At 43.8% G+C, this 27,258-nt stretch overlaps 1 protein-coding gene across 2 annotated transcripts in view; it reads left to right on the plus strand.

The window, feature by feature from the left end:
• The window catches only part of CSMD1 (CUB and Sushi multiple domains 1), a 1,607,858-nt gene that overhangs the window by 1,495,796 nt on the left and 84,804 nt on the right, over nucleotides 1-27,258 (plus strand). For both annotated transcript variants that reach the window (XM_074329288.2, XM_074329289.2), the window contains exons 49-50: nucleotides 2,040-2,228; nucleotides 24,982-25,167. In XM_074329288.2, coding sequence (XP_074185389.2) covers nucleotides 2,040-2,228; nucleotides 24,982-25,167 — 375 coding nt within the window. The remainder of the gene's footprint in view (nucleotides 1-2,039; nucleotides 2,229-24,981; nucleotides 25,168-27,258) is intronic.

Consider the following 27,258-nt stretch of genomic DNA (forward strand, 5'->3'; position numbering starts at 1 on the left):
GTGCTTCCGCACCTCTCCTTTCCGCTCGGTCTTCTTTTGTTTCCTCTCCAGCCACAGTGACCCTGACAACTGGTAGCCATGGCAGCTGATGATGCTCAAGCCTGCCCTAAACTAAATATTTTGATTCATTCAAAACTTACAAAGTTTAGTCTGGAATAACTGGGCATAGAAAATGGCATGGCCAGTGGGGCAGTGCGTCAGCAGCTTCTTACAACAGTTAGTGGATTTTAACATAATTAAAACCACATAGCCCCTCACCCCCTTTTAATGAAATGGTACCTCAGATGGTCGTCCAGCTGAGCATATCCTCTGAGGATGCTTTTCTTAGGACTGTGGTTGATGACAGGGCCACACACAGACATGGCTTCTGGGCAGTGCAATAACAGGAAACCTCCAGAAATTTCCTTCTGCGTTGATTTCTCAGCAAAGGTTCTACCTGAAGCACTCAGACCTTCCTGTGTGTGCTTTGTGTCCAGAACCCCCACAGTGGGTAGTGTCTTGAAAGCCTCTTCCTTCCAAAGGAAGCAGGAATTCCCAATGATTCACAACTCCTTTATTTTCCTGTTTCAGTTCATCTGAAGGGAGCTCACGTGCAGCAGTGGAGCTGGTCTTGTAAGAATAAAGGGACTTCCTTTCTCTAAATGTGTAAATGAGATGCAGAGCCTTTAGCCATCGAAATGTTACATTCTGTGTAAGACTGTTATTCTAGCAAATGCCCCGGCTCTAATTTTAAAAGTCTCCCTACAAAGGAGCTGATTAAAGCTAGTGTCAGTCTTTCCCTGACCTGAAGGAGTGCTCTTTCTTCAGAGATTTTGTTCGAATCCCGTATGTTAAAAAGAAGTTCGATGTGTACCTCTTTGTAGAAATTACAAGGCCTCTTAGCATCCAGGAGAGGGAAGAAGTTAATGGCACTGATCGCGAAATGTTATGTTCTTCTATTTTCTCCATTTGATGATACGATTTTTTAGTGTTGAGAATCATTTTGTTTCAGAGATGGGCCCCAGAGCGGCAGGTCATCGTTCCTTATTCTGGGGACCAGTAAACGTGTTTCAGCGGGCAGCCAAGCTCAGGGAGGGAGTGGGGGTCTGGGTGAGCCTCCCGTGGGCTGCTCTGTATTTCACTCAGAAAGTCAGGGGTCCCCCTGCATACTGATTAGTAGTTGCAGGTAACGGAAACTTACAGACATGACACTGGACCCTTGGCTCTACATATTTTGGATTTTTTTTAAACTTTTTTTTTTTTTTTTCAGAGAAGTTTAAGGTTCACAGCAAAACTGAGAGAAAGATACAAAGATTTCCCAGACATGGATAATGACACGTACCCACCATCACAGCGTCACACAGAGGAGTCTCACTGCCTTAAATGTCCCCTGTGCTCCCCTGGTCACCCCTCCCCCGACCGCTGTAAATAACTTATCTGTCACTGTCCCCAAAGTTGTGCCTTTCCCAGCATGTCACAGAGTTGGGATCACACAGTGTGCAGCCTGTGCAGACTGGCTTCTGTCACTCAGTCATATGCATGTAAGGTCCCTCCATGTCCTTCATGGCTTGACAGCTCAGTTCTTTAAAACACTGAGTACTACTCCACTGTCTGGATGGACCACAGTTTACTTACCTGTCACCCATTAAAGGCTATCTTGGTGGCCCCCAAGTTTCGCGATTATGACCGAAGCTGCTATGAACATCGTGGGCAGGTGTTTATATGGACATTGTTTCCAGTTCCTTTGGGTGCACACCAAGTAGCGTGATTAATGGGTCATGTGGTGGGAGGATGTTTAGTCTTGTAAGAAACTGCCCACCGTCCCCCAAAGTGGCTGCAGCATGAGCGTCCCCACCAGCAGTGAGTGACAGTTCCTGCTCCCCGTCTTCACCTGCGCTGGTGTTTAGGGATGCTTTTGAGAACAAGTTTACATATTGTTACTGATTTCCCACCATTTCAACCCTAGAGATATTGCGTTTATATCAGTCTTCCCAAGGGACGTGCATCATCCAGTCATCGTTTGTTTGTTCGTTTATTCATGTGTGTGTTTGTGTCCGTAGCACCGTACTGCAGCTTGACCCACACGCTGAAGAACGGCGGCATTTTAAATGGGACTGCGGGGGCCCTTGGGAATCAAGTGCATTACTTTTGCAAGCCCGGCTACCGAATGATCGGTCCCAGCAATGCAACCTGTAGACGGGCCCCAGCGGGCATGTACCAGTGGGACGCCCTCCCTCCGCTGTGCCAGGGTGAGTAAGAAATGCGCCTTTTCATCCTCACACTTGAGTTCGATGTATTGTCCTTATTTTAATCATGTTCTGAAAATGACTGAAGCAGTGACTGTGGATAAAAGGTAAGGAGAAATTGGATGTGGGTTTATAAAAGTACAAATTAAACTTTCCACTGACCACGCAAACAATTCTGACATTTACACGTGGCTTGATTTAGCTTTACAGCCTGGATTCAGAGGGTGGTTAGACAGCCGTTACATGCTGCGTAGGGTTGCTCTCATACTTGCCTTTCGATTTGAGGTAAAAAAAAACAAAAACAAAAAACAAACGCATTATCTAATTTAGATACAAAATACTTTTTCTTTACAGTTGTATTAATTTAAAATATCTATTACTAAAACTTATTTTCCTTGTTTTAGTTTAAAAACTCTTTGAGCCATATGCTGTATATTTCATTTTATTTTGGTCTTTTAAATCTAGGACTTGTTAAAGTTGATTTCAGTATGTCAAAGAGTGTTTTTGCGTTTTATCTGTCATGCATAAATATCAGATTTTCAAATATGGCATTTTAATTTTTAATTGAAGACTTTGAAGTCATGAAATTTTCAGAGTTTTGTCTTACTGAGATTTATATTCGTAATGAAATCTATTGCTCTTTGAAAGTTAATTATGATTTATAAATGAAACTGCATATTGCTTTCCTTTTTTCTTCTTTTCCATTAGATATTAGATTTTCTGGTGTTGCTCCATGCGATAATAATAGGTATTCATCACACTTATCTTGTGTGACTTTCACCACGGGAGTTAAACAGACACTTCCTCGCATTATTTGTGTCTTACCTGAGACATTCTTCTTCAATGGAAGATAAGCATAAAGATTCGATAAGCTTGTTTCATTAGGAAGGATTTTCTTTTTCCTTTAAAAACAAAAGTACTTTTTCTTTCTAAAGAAAAACTGCTTCCTGTTTTCTTTAAACGTTCTGTTCCTCTGTCTGGGACATAGAATCCGTTGCTGCGAGCAGCCCCGGGGGCTGAGTCCTGGGCACTGGGGACAGAATGCTACTGACGAAGCAATAGCCTAATGAGCAGCCGCACGGGCACAGGGATGAGAGCAGGACCGGCAGCTGCTCCCTGAGGCGAGTGTCTCCAGGCTCCAGCGGAGCCCGATTGGGACGTGGTCAGGGACAAGCCCACAGAGACGCGGGAAGGAGACCCTCCTGTGCAGGCGCCTGAGAAAGTGTGGGCCCAGGGCGAGAGGGCGTTTCAGGGGACACGTGAGGAGAAGTCGAGGGGTGCCTGGGACATGTTTTGCTGACAACTCTTGACCTGCCTCCCCTGCTCCCAATTCCTCCCCAGCAGAACTAGTCAATGCTGGATTAGATGACTCAAAAACAGAAAGCATGCGTGAAAAGCCAGGTCCTTCCGGAAGTTCTGCGGTTCAGGCTAAGGAATCTGAGGAAGGTGATGGGTGTAGCTCTTCTTTGTGTTGACTAGGACCCAAAAGCAGGGGCTTCGGGGACATGGCAGGCTCGACTCATGCAGCACCTTCTAGAGGGAGATTCGGAACATGTTCCCTCAGGTTTCTTCTTGTACGACCTGTGTGATTGTCCTCAAATGATAACATAGCTCAGAGGTCTCATTTTCAACAACAAATCCACCGTTCTACACTTTCTGTTAACCGTCTGGTAATGGCAGTCAATGAGTGTGCTCTTTCTTCATAACCTATGACTTGTAAAACATGGAGGGCCGTTTAGAATAACCTAGTTTAATTGACTTATTTTCATGTATTCGAAACTAAGGCACGTAAAGTGAAGTGACTAATTAAGAACCATAAAAATGTTGGTCTGCAATCCAGACTTTCTGCCTCCCTCTTCAGTGTTTAATCAAATTGTTCGTTGCCAAAAGAAATTCGACTTAAAACCGTACAGATACCAATGCTGGGAGTACTTTGTGTGTTAAATAACGTATATTAATTTACTGTGGAAGAGTTCCTTCAGTCCTCCCTTAGGTGTTTGTAAGTTGTGTAAAGTAGCCTTTTAATTATAATAATATACAAAATATTTCCATCAGATGTGAGGCTGTAATGTTTAAAAATAGAAACATGGTAGAAAGTAGGCTTTTGAACTATCTAAATTACGTGGTACAATTCTATAAGCATATTTACCATTTTTTAAGTCAAAGTAAATCTTTTAAAATAAATTGTAAAAATGATGAATAAGTGAAAGCCGTTGAGAAAGACCATACAAATTTACATAGAATATGCTGATATGCCACAGATTGGCAATTTATACCCCAGCAGTCTTTTACTAATGACAATAGAGTCATTAGAGTTGATTTAACTGAATGTAATATAAAACATAAATGTGTGGTCGTTGCACTTTTTAATCAAGAGAAATTGGATGTGTTTGGTTTTAATTATTCGCTTTCCTTTGGTTACTTAGCATGCAGAGCTTTTACATCAGGTAGATACACACCTGACTCCTAGGAACCACTGGCCTGTGGATACGCTCAGGAGGCTGGTGGACTCCCGGTCTCTCTCCACACCAGCTGTCTGCTCTGCATCATGTTGCACCGGCAGGGCCTCCTGTGAGTTCCTGGACGTGTCAGGTGTTTGCATGTGCTGGGCTGTGAGGGACAAAACAGACCAGACTTGTTTCTTCCTTCAAGGGATTCAGACTCTAAACATGAAAAAAATAATTACAAATGATGGCAGCTGCCTTTATGACCTAGAATATGTAGTTATACACTAGGCCGTATACGATTAACTAAACGACATCCTCCTTCAGGTGAAAGTACACCTTTATTCAGATGAATGCCTCTAAAATATATGATCAGTAAAAAATTTTTAAATGGTATAATTTTGAAATGGAAATAATTAAAATGGAACAGCATTGCTACGAGAATCACTTCAGAGTCGGCGGCTGTTAGGGAGGTGGGACCCTGCCCGTTCTGTGCCGGGTCCCCAGGGCTGCCCTTAACTTGCTAACTCGGCTCCAGGCCCAACTGAGCCATCACGGCCTGGAGCAGCCACGCTAGGCAGCCAGACACACACAGACACATGTCAGGACTTGGCCGCCTCCTCCTAGGTCCTGCCCCTCGTTTGCATATTCAAACGCAGCATCCTCATCTGCATGAGGGTTAATTACTCTTAGGGCTGTTCCTGGGGACACCTGCCTTTCCTTGTTCTCCTGAGCAGTTTTTACCTGACTGTGTCCTGGGGACACCTGCCTTTCCTTGTTCTCCTGAGCAGTTTTTACCTGTGTCCTGGGGACACTGCCTTTCCTCGTTCTCCTGAGCAGTTTTTACCTGTGTCCTGGGGACACCTGCCTTTCCTTGTTCTCCTGAGCAGTTTTTATCTGACTCTGTGTCCCGGCTTTCATTCTTCATTGCAGCCTAAACCTGTATTTGGTTGATAATTTCAAAAAGTGTTTTAGACTAAATTTGAAAACCCTTTAAAAATAAGAAGGCAGTGTGATCATCATAGATTTATTCGTCAGATATTCAGGGACAAATAGTTTCTATTTTGTTGTTGGTGTCTTTATAATTTTAATTTCCATTGTATTTTAAGAAATTTTTGTTTTCAGTTTTAAGATAATTGAGAGTAATTTCAAGTTCTTTTAACCTGGTATTTTATCCAAAGAGAGTTAATATATAGAGATGGATTATTACTATCGAGTGATCCTAAACTAACTGTTCATAATTATATGCTATGAAATGAAAGATCCGGTGAACTTTTCCTTAAAATGCTTTGAACTCTATAAGGGAAAAGCTTTTTGCGACAACATCAGCTAAATACATATGATATCGCACTGTTCCCACTCAAGTCAGAACAGAAGTCTCTCATGATGTTATTGTTCCCCCAGATACAACATTTACATTACATATGAAACTGGGGAATGAGATTGCCATGTAGCATTTATGGGGATAAAGGTACAAGTTTCTACCTCTGAAACCTACAGACTTCAGACACACTTCAGATGCTTCTTGACTTACGATGGGGTTATGTCGCATAACCCCATCGTAAGCTAAAAATATCACAAGTTGAACATGCTCCTAATACACCTAACCTACCGAACCCGCAGCTTAGCCTCGCCCATCTCACGTGGGCTCAGAGCACTCGCATTAGCAACTGCCGCTGGGCAACATTGCCTACAGCAGCCTCTTTGATAGTCAAGTGTTCAATACTCTGTAAGTTATTGTGCACACCCCTGTCACACCATCGTAAAGTCAAAACAATCGTCAGTTGAACCATCGCAAGGTAGGGAGTGTCTGTATTCCATACGTTGAAGTCGATACAGGTCTGTGTTTATGGTGAGGGTACACTCTGGAAGTCGACACGTTGGTTTTTGTATAAAGTGAGGTTAGTCATGTGTCTGTGTGCGCGCTGGGAGATTAGGGCTGACGTCATGGCTTTGTAACCTCATGGAAGAGACGCCGATTTCCATTTCAATTCAAACTTATCTCTGAATTAAGTGCCGAATAAGACAGAGTCCCAGCTCTTAAAGCTCCTACGGTCCAGGGGAGAAATGGATTTATGAATCCGTGTTTTCCATTCAGCATGACATTAAGCAAGAGGAGATGCCCATGGACGGGAAATAGCACAAGAGGTCAGGGGTGTGCCCTCCATTGGGCCAGCAGGGTGGGGACATGAAGGGGTGCGTGATGGAAAAGGGGGACCCAGGCCGGGGTGCCCACGGGACCTTAACACATGTTTATGTGGCTTTACGTTCTGCCCTGTGCTGGGCTCCAACCTGTAAAGAGCAAACAAGATACAGTCCTCTCTGCACGGTCGAAAGCTTCGTCTCTAAGCGACATGATGGGTCAGTTATGGGCTCCTGTCTGGAACACGGGTTCATAGAGGCCATAGGAATGTGTGTTGGAGCAGCGATGACCTTCACAAATACAGACAAAACAGGTTTGTAAGACAACAGTACTGGAAGTATTGAGGAATAGAGTCAGCAAGCCCTTGTGAGAGCGTGTAAAGGGTTAGGAAGAAAGAAACCAGGAAAGACACAGTTTTTGGGTTTCCATCGCTGGCAGCACTGGCTCCACTCACTGAAACGTGGACTCAGCGAGAACAGCAGGGCCGATGGCTCAGTGTGGGCACACTCACGGCCTTGCAGGAGCCGTGGCAGCGCTGTGTCCGGGAACCCGCTGCCCAGAGAAGACAGAAGCGGCCGGTCGGAGACCTGGTGGAATTAGCTCAAGAGCCTCATCATTGTTTGCTTTTCAGGAGAGGAGACTTTACATTGTAGGTTTTCTGAGGGCCAAATCAAGTAAATCAAATGGTAATTAAAAAAAAAAGTGCTGCCATAAATTTTAAACTAAATAGCTCTACCACAAAAGAAAAATATCTGAGACATTTTGACAGCAGATCACATTTGATCACAAACAGCTACAAATCCTGCAATCCATCCTATTGAGATAACTGGGAATTTAATTACTACATGCAAACATTGAAACATTTTAACACTTTTCCAAAACTCAAAGGTCACCATACTTACTTTAATCATTTTTAGTTGAAAATAGGGTACTTGAAAACTGAAAATGGATCGAATAAATAACAAGCATCTCTTGTGGCACCAGGAGCCTAATGTTTAATATTTATTTAATATATTTATACATTTAATATATATTTACTATTTCAATTTATTATTTAGTATTTCATTAGTGAGGTTACCTTAATAAGGTAACATTACCTTAGTGAGGTACTACTATAAATTTTCCTCAATGATTTGAACAGCTTTTCTGTTAATCTTAACTGAAGAATAAATCCAACTTACACATTTTCTAATGGAATTATGATGTTGGTTTTTCTTTTTTAGAATTTTGTCTAGAATAATATTTTGAAATGTTGACTATAAAATACAACACTTGCCTTTTAGTCAATGAGTAACGTGCGTCCCCCGAGGGTTCAGGTTTTTGCCTTTTGGGCTCCAGCTACTGATCACGTGACAGTGACTGTGCTGTGTCCCCAGGACACCCAGGAAACACTGTCCCTTGTGGCACCCGGTAACTGTTTTGAAAGGGGAAAAAATTGTATTTCTGTGACTTTCTAAGATGTTTTTGAGAATGATTTTTGTTTCCTTTAAAGATGATTTATCTTGTGTCAGAGTGTTTTGTTCTCTCATTTTCATTGACTGTTTGCCAGTGGCATCTGAGAAGCGTGGGGTTTGGAGAGAATAGTCATGTGAGGGTCAGGTGTCCTAGTCTCCCTAAGCCTGTTTCCCTGTTTCCTGCCGTGGAAAACAGGAAGTTTGCTATCTGGTTCTCGGGACTATTGAGAGGATTAAAGAAGTAACTTGGCATAAACGTTCGAGTTTTACCTTCGTGGTAGTGATTTCTATGATTGGATCTGGAAGGGGATTTGTGGGGCACCTTCTCCAGACTTCCCCAGGGACCCGTGGTTCGGAAGTGGCAGAGCCAAGGTCACAGCCCCGGACCACCGTCTCCCAGAGCTCCGCAGTTGCCAAGATAACCGGAGGGTTTGTAATAGGCACTTAGAAAATTCTGGACAGGATTAACCGAGCAGGAGGGTCCACGGCTGATCATCTGAGAGGAAAACAGGGCTGGCGAGATGTGCTCTATCAGTTTCAGAGAACTTCAAGTCTTTTTTCTCCCTTTGCTTGACCTTTTAAAGTATTTCTCTCAGAAACCCTGTGTTGGTTTTCTGTTCCTCGATAAAGCTGGGCATATCTTCTGTCCTTTGGGCTTCATTTCGTGCTTCACAGCAAGAAAGTCTGCCAAGCAGCTGTTTCCATTATCAACACACTAATCTTATTCATCTTGAAGAGAAGCCTCATTCAGAACTGAAATTTTCGGTGTTATCTCAGAGATCCAGGGCCCCACTTTCAAGTGTCCTGTGTTAGAGAGAGAGAGCAGTTCCTGAGCAGCTGTTCCCTTTAAAGCTGGGCTTCTCCAGAGCCTGTTGCCGGCCGGGGCTTTGCCTCCCAGTGGACAGTGTGTAGTGTTCAAATGGCTTTATTTGCCATTTGCCGGCAAGGAAGTCAGGGAAGGTGATGTCTCTCATAAATTACGTGGTTACACTTCTGTTCCTGAAGTAGGATGAGGACGGACCCATCGAAGCCTGCGTGCTGCTAATGGGCGCTGAGTTCGCCCATGCACAGGGTGTGTGTGGGACGAGAGACGGCGTGGGCGCAGCTGAAGCAGCATCAAGCTGTGCGTCTGCCTCTGCGTCCCTGTGACCCTGCAGACACCACGGCACCTTTCAGAAGGAAACCATTTGGATGTTTACTTTTAAGCATAGCATCGTGATGCAACATTAGGAGGATGGGCGTGGTTCCCCGACATAGATGGATTGAGTTATTTTGTAAACCTTAAAAACTTTCCCTATGGGTGTAAAATGCTTAGGAAATTACGAATCTCGTCTCGATTTTTTTCATACACGTTTATTGGCTTCTGTGAAACGATCAAGTGCCTATGTGTTATGATAATACTGCAGTATTTCTTGAAACTTCAGTACAATATGTTTTTAAAATATCAATCACATGTTAAGATATATAAGAAAATATGTATACATACAAGTATGCATCTAATTTATTAGGTCCTGAGTCCACACGGTTCAAGCCCAAACCTGCTGAATCCAACTAAGCGTATTGTAAACGGGTTTATCCCACTTGCTTCTGATCTTAGGGACCTTTGCTTGACTGATTGGACTTTGGAGAATCCACAGTCAGACCCCCAATATCTGGCCCTGTATCCCTGGCATCCCCACATTGGTGACCATGTGTCCTGACGTCACAGAGGGCTGGCGTCTTCCTGTGTCACAGGATCAAGAGCCAGCTCCCTCCTGGCTTCTTTGAAGGTTTCAGTGTAAAAGGTGATGTGAAACCTTCACCGCATTGTCAGGTACTAACAGGCACCAATAGAAAAGGGCGCTTACACGACAGAAACATTTTCTTCTGTGAGTGTTTCCAGTAGGTACGTGTTGACTTTCATCCAAGCACAAGCTCCCCAAATATCTAATCAAGGTCGAAAATATGTAAGTAACTCGTTTCTCACCGTAATGAAAACAAAGCAATAGCACATGTTCTGCAAAGGGCTGGGTAGGAGGTGTATTAGTCTTTGTGAGTCACATATGGTCTGGGGACAATACTCTTTGTTTCTAAACTTTTCACAGTTTGGTTAACATGGAAAAGCCGTTTTTAGCTGGCGAGCTGTGCAAAAACAGGCCACAAGCTGGCTCTGCCCCACAGGTTGTTGTTGTCTGCTGGCCTCTGACCTGAGTGAGGTGCGAGGATCGGGTCGTAACGCAGAGTGTAACTCAGCGAGTGCCAGTAACCTTCTGTAGCTTGTAAATTCTATCTGACACTTTTCATGGAAGAGGAGTGATGTCCTCTGTCATGTGCTGCAGTCCAGCGTTGAATGATGCATTTTCTCTGTCCACCCTGTGTATCCATGTTTTGGTCTGTGTCTGGGATGTGGTTAATAGTAAAAAATCAGGAGTGAGTGGAAACGTGCCTACAGGGCAGTTGTGCATGAGAGCAGTGGTGATGGGAAGCCCTTGAGCTTCCTGGGCAAGGAACCGTAGCACACATGCAAAGTAGTCGTTTTCCAGGAGAGTCCTGTCTGTAAGAGCAGCAGTAGAGCTCAGCCGTGAATGTCCCATTCGAGGAAGTCCCTGTGACGTGCTCCTGCCTCACTTTGAGCCCTGAGCCTGACCTGACACTCAAAGTATTTCCCAAAACAAACGGGGGACTGTGCGTTTCCTGCATTCCTCGGGGGGGGGGGGCGGTAAAGGGCCATCAGCACCCACTTTTCCATCAGCCTGGAAACGGTGGCCCTCATTCGGTGACAGGCAGAGGAGGACACACAGTCAACTGCCCTGTGTGCAGTTTAAGATGCCGACCAACACTGAAGACGAGGTTGTGGTCTTTCGCTGAAGGGCCGCCCGGCGAGCTTTCCTGCCGTGCGCACACTGAACACGTCAGTCAGGCAGAGGGAGCAGCTGCGCCTGAGTGGCAGTGGAGGGGCCAGCCCACCAGGGCGTCGGGTGGACGTCCCCAGGGCACACAGGTGACAGAGGCAACAACTTCCTCGCGCTTGGGAAGTAGAGGCAGCTGAAAAGTCAAAAGAAGTGAACTGTTCCAAGAAAAGCATTGATGAGTGCCGGAGAGCTAGAGTGAGACACAGACAGGATGCCTGAGTGCTCACTGGGTCAGGGAGAAGCAGGGATGTGCTGAGGCTGAGGTGGGGGACGGGGGGGTCACGCGGTGTGGAAACGTCCAGCAGGAAACCTGCGCTTCTGCACGAGCGGCGTTCTCCACTGTGGCTCCCCTTCGATGCCTGCAGGCATCTGCCCTGTGTCCCCAGGGGACGTAGCCGCCCCACCTGGGGTCCCCTCGTGCCCTTCTCTGCCAGTGCCTCAGCACTCGCAGCTTCGTCTTGTCCCGTGTACCTGCAGATTGCTTGTCCTAGACCAGTGGTTCTCCACTTTCAAAGTCCAAAGAGTCGTCTGGAGAATTGTGAAAGGAGCCCCCCACCCACATTCTCATGCAGCAGATGCCAGGGGCCTGGGTCGTGTGCTTTACAGGTAGAGCAGGTGCATAAGGAATATGGGGGATACTTCCCCGTCTTACAGGCAGAGATGGTGTCTCCACCTTCTTCCCAATGGCTGAGCCATAAAAGTCATCGATGAAAATTTATCGAACAAACCCACGGCTCCACTGTCTTTCCCATCACCTTCCATAATACGAGTCCTGACATAAGCAGTGTTGTTGGAAAAAGCACAGTTTGTAATTAGGTCACTGGTGATATCATCAGCAGCTTTTAAAAACAACGTCACAGGAAGAGCTTGCAGAAATCAGAACCTCCCCGGGCATGGCGTAGACTACAGAACCACGTGGTTGGGGTGTGGCACTGGACAGTGTGAAATTCAGGCCCCTTCTGACCAGCATGTGGCCTGATGGGCTGAATTTTGCCCCCCGGAGAGGTTAGCTGGATTCCTGACCGCAGGAACTCAGAATTGACTATTTGGAGATGGTCTTCACAGAGGTAACAAGTTGAAATGAGGTTTTTCAGGTGGGCCCTACGCCAGTGTGACTGTTGTCCTGGTAAGAAGAGGGCGTGGGGACACAGAGGAGACCACGTGAGGCAAGTGGTGACCGAGGGCCTTTCACAAGCAAGGAGAGAGGCTGGAGGGGTCATTCCTGGTGGCTATCAGGAGTCGACCCTGCGGACCCCTGGGTCCTGGCTCTCATGGCCCCGGCGTACGCAGTCATGTTTCTGTTGCCTAAGCCCCGAGTGTGTGGTGCCCTGTCACGCTGCCGAGTGCAGCAAGCCACGTGGCCACCCTGCACGCAACCTGGCCCAGTCCTCTGCTCTCACCTCAGCACCTCCTAGTCCCACAGTTTCCCCAGTAACCGGCCCTGTGAGTCCCGCCCCCTCACCCCTTCCCTGGCAGCATGGCCCAGGTGGGCCCAGCACCCGGAGCTGCACGATCTCAGCCTTCCGAGCCCTGTCACCTGTGGTCCCCAGCGCAGGGGACCGAGCCCAGCCCCCCCCGCCCCCCCCCATGTCTGGACTCCTCCCAGGGGTGTCTGTCCATGAAGAGCCGCTCACTGTTTCCCTGTTGAGGGGGATGGAAGTCAGACATGAGCTATGTCACCATCTTGGGGATGTCCCTCTCTGAAGGGTTTTTTTAATGTAACAAATAGGAAGCAGCGGACAGGGAAACACGACTGGTCAGCAGGCTCACTGACCAGTGTGCTCCTGGGACTGAAACCGAAGCGCCTCGGCCTTCAGCCCCACCCGGCACATGTGAGGCTCACACTCACGTCTGACCCGTCCGGCGGCCACGCGGCCTTTCTGGCCACAGTTAGAATCAAGCTGCTGTTAGGAGGAGGCCCCGGTAGAAAGCTGACTTCCCAGCAGGTTTTCCGCTCTGCCGAAAGCCCAGGGCATATGTGCACCCCGAGAACCGTGCTGTTCACGGGCAGGCATTTTCACCCGGAGAAAGGAAGTTCGGTGACCGTTTCCTGGTCGCTTTGATGTGCATTTTGCTTAAAAGAACCCAGTGCAGGCGTATCAATTTGTCCTGTGGCCGATGTTTGAATGCGGAAGCTCCTTCTTAGCTCTGCTCTTCAGATACTGATAATTAACTGTCAGCATCCTTTGTTGATTTCCCTGCTGGGTGTTTGTGTTGTGGGTTCGTTTCATGTAGTCCTTGGTTGCATATTCCTCCTTTGGTCAAATTAATAGAGAACGTCGTTAAACTGGGTCCTCCCATAGAAAAGCTTAGAAACAGCTAATTCTACTAGTCTGGATTTGCACCGACACAGACTCGGGAAAAACTAGGACTCTGTGACTTCACCTCATCCCTGAAGCCTCTGCAAGGTGCCTCTGTGATTCTTTTCTTTAAAAGTAATGTATCAGAGCGTGGGGTCCAGGCCGTACCATGCTGGGAACACTCTGACGTGCCCCTTTCTGGTACCAGAGCAGGAGAGTGTCCACAGGCATTCCATCTGTGGTTAGTTCCTCCCAGATGTCACGTGGAGGCAACAGTGGGGTCCCCCTGAGGGGACGACGGGAAGTTCCAATCGGGGCACGTGCACACGGTTTGGAGTTAGGGGCTGACTCCACTCTCGGGCGCCTTGGCTACCACAGGCCAAATCATGAAGTGACATACTTGCACCACACTCTATGCAGGCGAGTTGGGAGAAAATGTCTACATGTAGGTTGTTGTGATGTCAACTGTTGTGTGCCTGTCACACCATTGGCAGAGGGTAGCGTGTGTGCATTTGTTTTCTGGGAAGATGCAGCTACTCAGACAGGCAATGGTCATTGCAGTCATTTATAAATTTTTCTTGATTTGAATTATTGGACAAATAATACAATTTCAGGTTGAAGATTACTGTTGTACATATGGCCTGAGGTTTTATTTTTTAGAAATTTATGTTAGAAATATATTTTAATGACCTTTAAACAGTTATTGTACACACACACACACACACACACACACACACACACACACACATCTTTATGAATCAGTACTGTTTGTCATCAGTGGGTCTCCCAATGTGACAGGCTGCGCTGAACCTTCAGCTACTGGGAATGGTACCAGCAGTGGGAATTCTTGTGCTGGTCCTGAAAGTCTTGACAGGTCTATACGGGCCCCAAGGTTTTCTATAAAAAGCGAGTAAGCATTATGTTAGGCAGCAAAGTGAGGGATTTCTGAAACCCATGGAATCAAAATCATAGAAAACAAAACAGGAAAAAATCTGCCGAGAAGACTTTCCCCATTTTGACAATGGACAGTAACTGGGGCACAGCAGGACAAAAATGGGGTAACTTGTAGTATTGTTTGAATCTTGCTGCAAATCGTGAAAAGCTGGAGGTATTAGTGGCATGAGGTAGTGAGATTGACTTTCTGGGTGGAAACACAAGGGAAGAGGGAAATTGCAAAGTATTTTATGGTACTTATTACAGTGAAGAATCATTGTCATGTGGTGGAAGGAGCATGAGCTTCAGAGTTGGGCGTTTGGCTGGAGGCCAGCTCGACCCTTTCCTGGCTTTTGGGTAAATGGTTTCATATTTCTGGAATCAACACTTAACATGAAGATAATCACACGGACTCCGCTTGTTAGTGAGAGGAAGCAGTGAGACAATGTGTGTTTTACGGTGCATAGACTGAGGTGCATCTGTAAATTCTTGTACTATTATACGTTAATATTTGCTAGAAGATGAATATAATTATTGAATTAACATGCTCAGTATAGTATATTTATATAGCATATGTTTATTGAATTAATTTAATTTTAATATATAGTGATAATGTTAATTAACATTATTATATTAACATTACTATAATGAGAAAGATAGTTGGACTAATTTTAAATTAGGTGTCTTGAGATTTAAATTCTGATCCTCACTTTGCCCTTAAATATTTGTGTCAATCTGGAAAAAAGCCATTCAGTGTCTCTTGGCCTTGACTCTTCCCTTGAAAAATGAGCTGCTTCGCTGACCTGCATGGTCTCCCTCACCTGGAAAGACCCGTGAGCCCAGGAAGAAGCACTGCTGGCCGCTTGGACACCAGGCGTGGGAGGTGGGCACTGAGAGGGCAGAGGGGCTCAGAGCACCCGGCAGTGACTTGGAAAAACTCGGAGATCGTAGAAAGGCTCGTGTGTACACACGTGTGAGGGAGGAGAAACTGTCCCTGTCTGCCCTGTTTACTGATGGCTCCCGATGACTGAGACCTGTACAGGTGAAGAAGGGCACAACCCTTCAATCCCGAGTCTGGTTCTGAGCCCGGCAGGCCCCACATGGCGAACCAGAGAGATGGGCTTGGAGGAGACTGGGTAATTCAGCCAGCTCTGAAAATTCCGGTGGACTTTCATTGGGCTGTCCCTCTTTGTAATGACTCCATCACACCCTCACCTTGACCTGACCTGATCTCCTCCTGAGGCTGACGACAGTAATTCAAAGCACTAATTCACCTTAACTCTCACTGACTCACCCCGTGTCTGGGAGGCCAGAGATTACCACTGGCTTCCTGGTCTCTGGAGCTTCCATTCCCGTGCAATTACCAGAGTTGATGATACCCACCCATTACCCTTTAAACTGATGTCAGAGGACTTTGCTAGAATTTCAATCAGATTTCCCTCCACAGGCAGTCTTTAGCACTGTTTGACAGCTGTCCCTATGTCCTGTTTCTGAAAACTGGTGACTCACGCTTTTATTGTCATGGATATTTGTATTTGAATTTGTCCAGGCGTGAGGACAAAAGAACGCGAGGGACCCATGACTGGTCAAGGGTCAGCATACCCCCAGATGCCATTTCGTAATAAATGTAGTTGATTCATTTCTACCACCTGCTTTCAGAAAGAATTTTCACCAGCTGCCTAGTTTGTTCAGATGCAGAATAGAAAAGTTGGCGAAAACTGAACTCTATTTTTAGTTTGTGTCCCTGGCTTACTATATTATCTCTTGTCTGTCTCCTCAGGCTTTGTCCGACCAAATCTGGGATTTTCATGGAGTCGTTCATTTGAATATATTCAAATCCAATTTGAAATTAATTGCAAGGTGTCGAATATTGAACCGCTTGTGGTAGTTTAGTTAACGGGAATGAAGTGTAGCACCAGCGTCATTGTGTGGAGAGCTGGAACAGAAGCCCTTGGGCAGAGAGGCTGTTCTCTCGCACCCGACTCCCTCTGCTTTGCCTTTCGTAATCAGCCATCAGAATGTGGAGGGCAAGTCTGCACGTGACTATTAACTTAATTCTCATTGCTGAAGACTCACTTGCCCGTGTTCACGTAGTTTATTTAATTTTCAGAGAAACAATTGACCACCCTAGTGGGTGATAGCCTCTGAAATTCTAGCAACTCTCAGTCATCTTCGCTTGCATTCTCCTATGATGGCCCTCACACTCCAGCTTGATCATTTTTACTAGTTTCCTGCTGTTACCAAGGAACCTGGCTTCTCAGCTGTATCACTGCTTCTGATTCATCAGTGTGGTTTTCTTTCATATTTTGAGAAAACTCTTATGGGATATTTTGTAGGCGTGCCCGCTCTCTTTCTGTCTCCATTTCTACGCATGGTCTCAAGCTCTGTGTCTGCATCTACACCTGTATCTATCTATTTAGGTTTTTCGTTTTCATTTTTTCTATTTAATAGTAGACACCGTTATTTGCTTGGTTCATGAACTGAGAAATTCCAAGTCTGTGGCCTCTAGATGTCCTGGGGAGCATGTTTCTAGCCCCACTCACATTTATTCATATACTTTTTCCATTGACTAAAATGTTACGTGATTCATTGGAGAAGTGTAGCAGATTCCTATAGTAATGTTTCCTAGTGTAGACACAGTTGTTTTGGGTTTGTGCGGTTTTGTTCTCTCATTCTCTCCTTATTCACATGCTTATATCCTGGGTGGAAAAGGAAAAGGGAAAAACGAGTTTCTGGCCCTTGATTCTGAAACTCATACGCTAATCTGTCTTCGGCACTCACTTTGTTGAGATTTTAAGTTGGCAGTTGCTTAAATTCATGTGGAGTATTTCTAAAAAATCATAATTACATTTTCTGGAAGAACGAATAAAGCTTTTCTTTCTTTTTTTTTTGGAAAAATACGACATTATTTAATTGCCAACTGTGAGAGAACAAGGGTGACATTTTCGTTCTGAGCCCCTCTTCCCTCTTTTTCTCGGTTCTATCACCGTTTCTAACAACCTGTATTTGGATCACAGTCTTATTTCTTCTTTATTTTCTGCGTATGATTTTTTTTGGGGGGGCGGAATTTTGCCAACATTTCAAGTCAGTTGTTTTGAGAATTTCTGAGACCCACAAAGTTCATTCTGTTAAAAACCTGTTTTGTAGTTCCTGTTGTTCATTAGGCAAGTTGATCTTGGCTATTCTGTTTGTTCACTTGTAAAACAAAGAGGAAAATTGGTGTGTTGACTGACTACGGTGTTAAAACACCGCATCCCAGGATGGCCAGGTTACCACGTACAATAGGTGTGATTATCCCTATTTTGCAGGTGGTAAAACTGAGGCTGAAAGAGAGTGAGTGAACCGCCCATCATCAGAGCCAGCATGTACATGTGTGATTAGCTGTGCCATCCTATCATGACACCCACAGCATTAGATAAAGATCTGCCCCAAAATGCAGGTTCCCATGAACACCAGCCGCGAGTGAAGTGGCGGCCTCTGTGAGTCCTGTGGTTCCAGACAGAACGCTGTCAGGTCACTTCCAAACCTGAGAGGGTCGGGGTGGTGACTGGAGCACAGCTGGTGTATAGCTCACCTAATGCCGCTTGCTTTTTCCCCCAGCTTTCCTTCTCGAGACACTTGCTTTTTACTGAGTGAAACTTTGTCTTCTATTCCTAAGAAATGGCTCTTTATTCTAATGCGCACACCTGTGCCTCCCTGGGCCTGTAACAGCACATGGGGAGTCAGTCACGTGCCACGGCCCCACTGTAGCAGCAGGTTCTCCTCAGGACCCAGTAAGGTCCCTGGGCTGGATTAGCCTCCTGTGCCTACCAACTGGCTCCCCGTCCTCTCCATGCTCTTTGGTTTGTTTCCAATTAATAAGTACTTTGTTTTTCCTTCCTCGGGTTATCCAGTGCTAAATATTTCCGGGAGGTTTAGAGCAGCGAAAGAAATCCTCAGCTAAGGCCCGTGACCCTGCGCTTCCCATTTCAGGGCCGCCTGTGTCTGGTTGTACGTCTGCTTGCTTTAGCATCTGCAGGGTAAGCCATTGCCTCCCTCTGTCTGGCCTCATTTTTAGAAGCACTCCTCGTCCTCCCCCAAACAAATGAAGGGTGTTTCTGATGCTAGTATGCGCTCTTTTGTAAGGGTCTGACATCACACCTGTCCCCACAAAGGGATAAACGCACTGTGACCTGTCAGGTCCCCTCAGCCTCCGGGTTAGTCATGCACGACCCCCCCTTCCCTGCTGTTTTCTGTCTCAGCCTCACCCCTGCATTCACATGCTGCCTAAGCATCAAGGGAGGCATTGCTTAGAATCTGGTTGTCCTTGGGAAGTCGGAGAAGACGGGAATAAATAAAACTAAAGAGAAGAAAAAGGGTCCAGACATATTACCATGAATGCTCAAATTCAATGTGGCCTTATATTTTCAGAATTATAATCTGGAAACCTATTTCTAACCTACTTATTTATACATCTATTTATTTACTGCTGGCGATTGGACATCAGAAATTAGAAACTATGAATGTGGTGAAATATAGCAGGTGGGTCCTTGAGACTACACGGGACTAACCGTGAGGCCGGCATGGGGTCCACTTCTCTGCGATCCCAGCAACACAAGCCTTCTTACTACGTAGAGGAATCTGGGCCCTTTGCTTGACGTTTCTAATCCTCACTTTCCTTAGCAGCTATTAGTCAGGGTTCTCCAGAGAAACTCAGTTATCACTTGCAAGTCATTGGTTACTCATAGGTACTGCCGTGTGTGTGTGTGTGTGTGTGTGTGTGTGTGTGTGTGCATGCATGCATACACAGACATACATACACACATGCATGCACACACACACATACATGTATACACATACATGCATACACAGACATACATACACATACATGCATATACATGCACATACATGCGTAGACAGACAGACACACACATGCATGCATATATATGTATAATCAGTCCTTTTATTGTTTTCTCCATATGAGCAACTATGTAGCTTATATTTTTAGTACTTCTTATAAAATCACTTGGCTTTCCCTTGAAGGAAGCCCATGACTTCTGTATTATCTGCCTCTGACACTTTTCTTATTAGACTGTAAAAAATTGACTCTTATTTAATTACTTGACCCAACCTGATTATAAATACAAAAGCCAATGCAGGCACTAATATTATCTAATAGAACCCAATTATAGACAATAGTCCACACAATCTAGAATGTTCTTGTATTGTAATTTTTGGTTACTATTTATATGTGCACACACATGAGGGGTGCCTAAAAAATGTATACAAGTGGACACTTTGGTCAATGTTGCTCAAGCAGTAGTTTGCCATAATCAGAAGTGTCTGGACACTGATGGGAACCACTTTGAGCACCTCTTGTCGTTGCAGAAGTAAAATGTGACCTGCATTCATCTTTTGTTATCGGTATATATTATTACAATTTTAATACAGTTTTCCTTTCTTAAATTGTGTATGTGTTTTTTGGCGCCTTCTGTATATATGAAGTTAGATTTCTACACGTACATAATCGGAAATCCTTACATGCTGACACCATGTACGTAAACTACTGAGAACCCACAGTCCCCGCTGGAGACACCAGGGGTGTCACTGTCCTGTCGTCACACCTCAAGCAGAATGTCCTCCCGCGGTTCAGAGCCTGCTCCACACCACTCCCCACCTCCCCTCCCCACGGTGTGTTCCCTGCCATCCCGGCCTGGCTCTTGATCTCATCGTGCTCCTGCGTTTGTGATGTTCAATTTGGTCTGTCCTACCTGTGAGACTGCCTCCTGGATGTCTGGTCTCAGACCTTATGGTTTAAACGTGCCTCGCTTGCCAGGCTGTAGGGAGCCCTTCTGCGGGGTAGGCTTCTCCCCGTGCGTCAGACCCCGGGGCTCCCTGGGCTTTGCCTTCGCCCTGTGAGCGGGGTCCAGAGAGAGAAGATAGACATTCACTTTGAGATAATGGGGACATGAATATGGTATCAGTAGGAGGAAATGAGGAGACAGAGTACGAGACAGATTTTCTTCCCTTAGCAGATGATGATTGGCAAAACCAACCACATCAGAGCAGCAGAAAGAGAAGTGAATCAAAGAACCTAGCTGTTCTTACTGGGAGAAAGCATGGCGGGCGGCTGGGATGAGGGGCGGGTAACAGCCCAACACGTGCACAGATGTGAGTGGAGATGCAGCTAGTGGTACAGGAAGCAGATCAAGTGGATGGATATCCAGATGTGAGAGTCACCATCCCAGGGTAATAGGCAAAGCCCCAAGAATCACTGAGATTTTTGAAGGGAAAAGAAATGCAAGGTGAGTGTGTAAAGTATGGAAACCTAAGAGGCAGCAGAAAGAAAAGGGGCCATTGTAAGTTACAGAGAACAGTCACTTGAAAGAAGTAGGAAGCAGAAGGTTTTTTGTTTTGTTTTGTTTTGTTTTAATTAATTTATTTTTTATATTAGTTTTAGGTTTAACAAAACATAATGATTAGACATTTACACCCTTCACCAAGTGATAATGACCTAAGTGTACTCCCCTCTGACATGGTACACAGCTGTTACAATACCATTGACTGTATTCCCTGTGCTGTACTTTACATCCGTGACCATATATATATATATATATATATATATATATATATATATATATATATATATATATATATATATATATATATAGAGAGAGAGAGAGAGAGAGAGAGAGAGAGAAAAGCATACATATTTTAAGAAAGGAAAAACTATTAAAATTGTAATACTCAATACATACCAATAACAAAAGATGAATTCAAGTCACATTTGACTTCTGCAATTACAAGAGGTGCTCAAAGTGGTTCCCATCAGTGTCCAGACACTTCTTATTATGGCGAACTACTGATTGAGCCACGTTGACCAAAGTGTCCACTTGTATATATTTTTTGGCACCCCCCACATATGTATGCCATCATGCTCAATGGGGAAAAGCTAAATGCATTCCCCTTAAGATCAGGAACAAGCCCAAGGATGCCCACTTTCTCCACTTCTATTCAACATAGTACTGGAAGTTCTAGCCACAGCAATCAGACAAGAAAAATAAAAGGCATCCAAATTGGAAAGGAGGAAGTAAAATTGTCATTATTTGTAGGTGATATTATGCTACATAAAGGACCCCCAAAGATTCCACCAAAAAACTATTGGAACTGATAAATGAATTTAGTAAAGTAGCAGGAAACAAAATTAATATTGAGACATCAGTTGCATTTGTATATACCAATAATGTGAAACAGAAGTGTTTTTAAACCTGCAGAGACAAGAATGACTGCTGTTTGTATGGGTTTAAATATGAGAAGAAAGAACCCCACAGGGGGCATAGGATTAAAGAGAACACAACTCTGGGCACTGGAGTGTCCCCACCGTTGATTTGTTTGAAACCAAAACGTTAAATCTCTCATGAGAGATGTAATAGAAATAATCTGGTTTACTGCAGATTTATTTTTTGCTCTCTATAATGAGCACATGGCAAGGAGATTATCTGTGTACTTCACATCTTATTTCCAGAAATGTATACATGGTGAGTGTTTGTGTAAATAATGATGGTAACATTTTGTCACTTATTGCATCACCTACATTGTGTCAGCACAGATTTGTGTACGTCATTTCATTTACGCCTCATAATTACCTTTGAGATGGGTATAGTTAGCCTGGGCGTAATGAGACAAGGTTCGTTACGTAACTCAAGTCACACAGCTGGCAAATGTCAGAGACAAGAACTAATTCAGAAGTCTGATTGTAAAGTCTGTGCTCTGGAACAGAAGAGAATTTTACAGAGTGAGTATGCGGTCTTTCACTGAGGCTGCTGGGAAATATAATGCTATATTAATACGATTTTCAAAAACCAAACTAAAACTAAGACATTGTATTCCCTTTAGATACTCCAAAACTGAGGAAATTCTCCATATTTTGAGAGTTGCATATATGTAGCTAATTGACATTTTTAAAAAGTGATCTATAGAATGTCTGTCACATGATTTGGGATGAACGAAAATGTGCACCGAGCCTGCACATGAGCAGGAAACGGCCTTTATCCCTGAGACTGAATTTCTAAGTCTGTAAGAATCATGCCATCCGTCTGCATCAAATCAGAAGTGTTAGAATTCTATTTTTGATAGGTTGACAACTTCTATTTAAAGCTCTGCCAAATAGCCTGCGGTTGAGACAGTCAAGGGGCCAAAACCCACAGCTCAAGGCCAGAAAAAGATCCCTAGTCATTGATCAGAGACAGAAAGGGGGTCTTCTCAAGTCCAGATTTCACAGAAGTAGTTACAAAGCTTTTCTCCTGGGTGTCGGCCTCCTGGGTATGAATCCTTTTAAGGTGCATTCATATGCGTGTATAGAATGTCACCTTTCCCATTTAACCTGCCAGAGAAATGTCGTTTCATTTGTTGCTCACCCCAAATGAGAATAACAGGGACGTTGGACACTGGGCACGCTCAGTGAGTGAACGAGAAAGTGTGGTGTGTGAGCGTGATTGAGTGATTATTGGAGAAAATGTGAGGAATAAGACACTGGTGACCCTGTGAGATCACACTCATAAAGGACATCCACTGCATTCAGTAAATTCAGGAGAACGTTTTGCAAATGCTTAGCACTCTGCCCCTCCATCCATTGCGTCCACAAGCAATGGCTTCGCACATCCAAAGCTTATGATTTTAAATATTCTGTCCAAAATCATATCTTTATGTCTATGTTTTTGGTACACAACTACTGAAAATTTTTATTGTGGTCTGCTTCAAATGTATATATGAATAGAGGAACAAATATCAGAATTTGGAAGGAAATAGCCTTTATCCTGTAAGCCTAAATTTACAAATCAGTATGAATTATTCCGTCTCTTCTTAATTGAACCAGAAGTGTTAGAATTCCATGTCTGACAGATTGGCCACTTCTGTTTTATATCTATTTAAAAGGAAATATATATATACATATATATATATATGTATATATATATATATATATATATATATATATATATATGTCATTATTTGCAGGTGACATGATGCTATATAGAGAGACCCCAAAGATTCCACCAAAAAACTATTGGAACTGATAAATTAATTTAGTAGGGTAGCAGGAAACAAAATTAATATTGAGACATCAGTTGCATTTGTATACACCAATAATGGAAATTTATATACATATGTGTGTGTATATATATATAAATCAGATGGTTGAAATAGCTGATCATAAATTAAGTACAAGACAAATTTTAGAACTTGGATTTTCCAAGGGTTTGATTTTTATCAGCACAATATTTTCTTTTACTTCTGACAATTTCCCACTACATTTATTAAATATATTGATAAAGAAAAAGAACAAAACCACACACTCCAAACAACACAAACTAAACCACAGAATGGCTGGGGTTCTTGTAGAACAGAAGGTGGCCCCACGGCAGGGCCACAGGTCTGCTGTGTGCTTGTTTGGCACAAACTCACTGCAGTCTCCTAGGCAGGCCATGTGATCTTTCTGAGCCTGTTTTCTTTATCTGTGAAAGTGTACGTTTATATAAACTCTTCCATCCAATCTTTGCAGCTCTAACATTACATGTGTGTTCCCATGGGAATCAATGTGGGAAAAATTTTAAATGATCTAAATTAAAAAATGCACGATGTGAATAATACCTTAAGTATTGATTAACAAAAGGCCCTTAGTTTAGTTATCGCAAATGTCTTTGGCAATGCAGCGGACCTGGGTATGTGCTGCTGGGAATGGATCCCCTCCCCTGCTTTTTTCTTTGTTCCTTATTGTAACTTGGAGACATTTAAGTTGAGAATTTTGCCTCATCGTAGATAAGTCTGGATCAGAGCTAGTAAATTCAAGGACGTGTTGATGCTTAATTCCGTCCCCATTTCCGTGATTTAAAAGCTGTCTTCTTCATCCCTAGCACATTCGTGCCCCACCTTTCACAGAAAAGCTGGCATGCCTTGCCCTCGGGGACCCAGCCTTCCAGTCTGGAGGTCTTCCGGAAACTCCTCCTGTGTCTTGGTCCCTTAGGTCCTGTTCTCTGCCAGGTCATTTATAAATAATCAATGTGATGATCATACATGCATGGATGACCTTAGCCATTTTCCTTTTAACAGAACTTCTGGGTGCTTTGAGGAAAATAAGTTACTGGCTGGGGGGAAGAAGAGGGGGGATCTTCGAGACCCAAGGTGGGTGGCTGTTTAATCCAAGGAGTCAACATTGTGATGGCTTCTGTGATGGTATAGATGTTATCTTCTCTTTCCTTTCCAATATTAAATAAAATAGAGTGTGTTACACTGTGTTCTCTGGCCCAGCGCCACCTGATAAGACGTGTCAAGGTGATAAGCTGTGAGACGGCCGTCAGGCTTACCTTCCGGAATACTAATCATAAAAATGTTTTTATGCGGACCCATTTCCCATTGTTTCTCATTAACTCTGGAGATCCTTAAAACTTTGAAAATGGGTATAGTTATGCAACATATTAGAAAGTCAAGTACCGAACAGTTTTTATGTGTATTTGAAGTGAAAAGTAGAAAAAAAAACAAAACACAGAATTTCATAAAATCACAAAAGAGTAACCCTGTGTTTGTTTCCTTTGTTGTTTTTGTTTTTGTTTTCCAGCTGTGTCCTGTGGAGTCCCAGAGTCCCCAGGAAATGGTTCGTTTACGGGTAATGAGTTCACTTTGGATAGTAAAGTGATATATGAATGTAACGAGGGCTTTGAGCTTGAAGCTAGTCAACAAGCCACAGCAGTGTGTCAGGAAGATGGATCATGGAGCCACAGAGGCAAGCCCCCTACCTGTAAACGTAAGTGTTCAAATGCGCTCGCCCTTCTTTGCAGATTTAATTAGGGATGGGACTTACTGGTGAGAATTCTGGATGCCGCAGTGCAGAGCCCCTCTTTCACAGCATGAGGGCTCTGTCTCTTGCATGGCGATATTAGAACCAATTGACTCCATATAAAATGCTCTAGCCAATTAAAATGAGCCACACATGCTCAAAAGTTGGTCAGATAGAATCCTGTTTGATTCCATCAGTACCTAGACTGTGGGGTTATATAGCAAATCCTGACCAAGCTGCCATTTTCATTTTAGAGAGATGAAATCACGAGTATTGAGACATTAACCTGGCAAACTCTACTTTCCTCTTCCTCTCCTGACTAATTTTAAGTTCCTTGAGGTCAAAGGCAGTGCCTAGTGTGTTTGCATGTCATTTACTGGGTGCAACACATTGACACTCCATAGAAAAGTCACTCACGGTTTGTAAAGTGGGGTAAGTTTTCTGAAAAGCTATTTGCAGTACAGCAGGTCTTCCACTAACGTAGTTCTCTTCAACGTCGTTTCATTATAATGTTGGTGAAAAAAAAGATCCGTCCCCAGCTGGAACCACCATGCATGTGGAGTGTGCACATTCTCCCCATGTCTGTGGGTTTTCTCAGGGACTCTGTTTTACACCCACATCCCAAAGATGTGCACATGGGGTGAGTGGCATGTCTACACTGTCCCTGTATGAGTGAATGTGGGTGTGGGTGTGGGTGGTCCTGCGATGGGAGGCGTCCTGTCCAGGTGGATTCCTCCTGTGCCCTGAGTTTCAGGGAGAGGTTCCCGCCACCTGCCACCTGGAACTGGAATGACTGGGTTGAAAAATAATGATCTTTCTTGTTTTCATTAATCTTTCTTAAATGTATGTATAACTCACATTTATTTCCAAGCTTAACATCAGAAGTGTCTTGGGTCTTTATTTAGAAGTTTGGTGCTGTCTTTGTGAGCAGAAATAGGCTCTAGGAACTCAACTCTTGTTCTGTCCATGAGCCTGTAGCAAAATTGGTTTCCTTATCTGTGGTTTGGCTCAACGTCACGGTTTCCAAGAACCTATGCACAAGGGTACGTGAGGACGTGCTTTGTATAACAATGTGCTTGCAAGGGTCCAAAGTCTGGGTCCATTCTAGGACCTCTAGTCTTAAAACACCATAATCAAGTCCATAGTGCAAAGCCGAATACAATACAAATTCACACATGCACGCACACACACACAATTGGCACCAAGATTTTCACTGCAGTTGTACTTGTATTAAAACTAACCTCAAATTGGAAATCATCTATACCTGGTTTGTAACATTGAAGATCAGGTATTGTTTCTACATAGACAATGATATTTCACTCTTATAATATTAGCAAAATGAATCCACACAGACTTTAATTGTGAAATTAGTTTATTAGCCTCTTTTGTATATGGTATTTTGGTCATCTTAAAAATATTTAAGCTACTTAGATATGAATATGTAAATGTTTATGGAAAATAGATGACTTCCCCCCATAGTTTTTAATTTCCTTGCTGTCAATTTCATCTTTTTTTTTTTGCTAATAATTGTTACATTTCCTGAGAATCAGCTAGGTACCATTAAGGCAACATTCATAATTCTTAGTTATTTTCTATTTAATAAAGTACTGTTTATTATAATTTTGTACTAGTACAGGAAGCTAGGATAACAAGATACATTGGTATATTTTTAACTTCAATCCTAATTAAAATTATTCTCTCAAAATAAGGGCGTGACCCCACAGATGGCAATCACAGATGTGTGTTTTTGTTGGTTATAATAAGAGCAATGCCCTGGGCACTTACGGCACTGCTTTCTTGGAAAATAGCTTGGAGACCATTAGTGGTAATGCCTGTCATTTTAAAGTGTCTACTAGGTGTTTTAAATACTTTATCTATAAATATCATAATAACCCTGAAAATGTAGGACACAGATGACCTTACAAATGAAGTAAAAGCTACTAATTTGCAAAACGTGGGCTTGATTTCAACTTTTTCTAGTTCTAAATCCTCCGTTCTTTTCATTTTCCCAGTGGTGCTCCACTCTGGTTATGCATTAAAGTCATCTAGAGAGCTTTA

Source organism: Rhinolophus sinicus, chromosome 16 (genome assembly GCF_057876585.1).
Source record: "Rhinolophus sinicus isolate RSI-liver-muscle chromosome 16, RSI-T2T, whole genome shotgun sequence".
NCBI classification, from domain to species: Eukaryota; Metazoa; Chordata; class Mammalia; order Chiroptera; family Rhinolophidae; genus Rhinolophus; species Rhinolophus sinicus.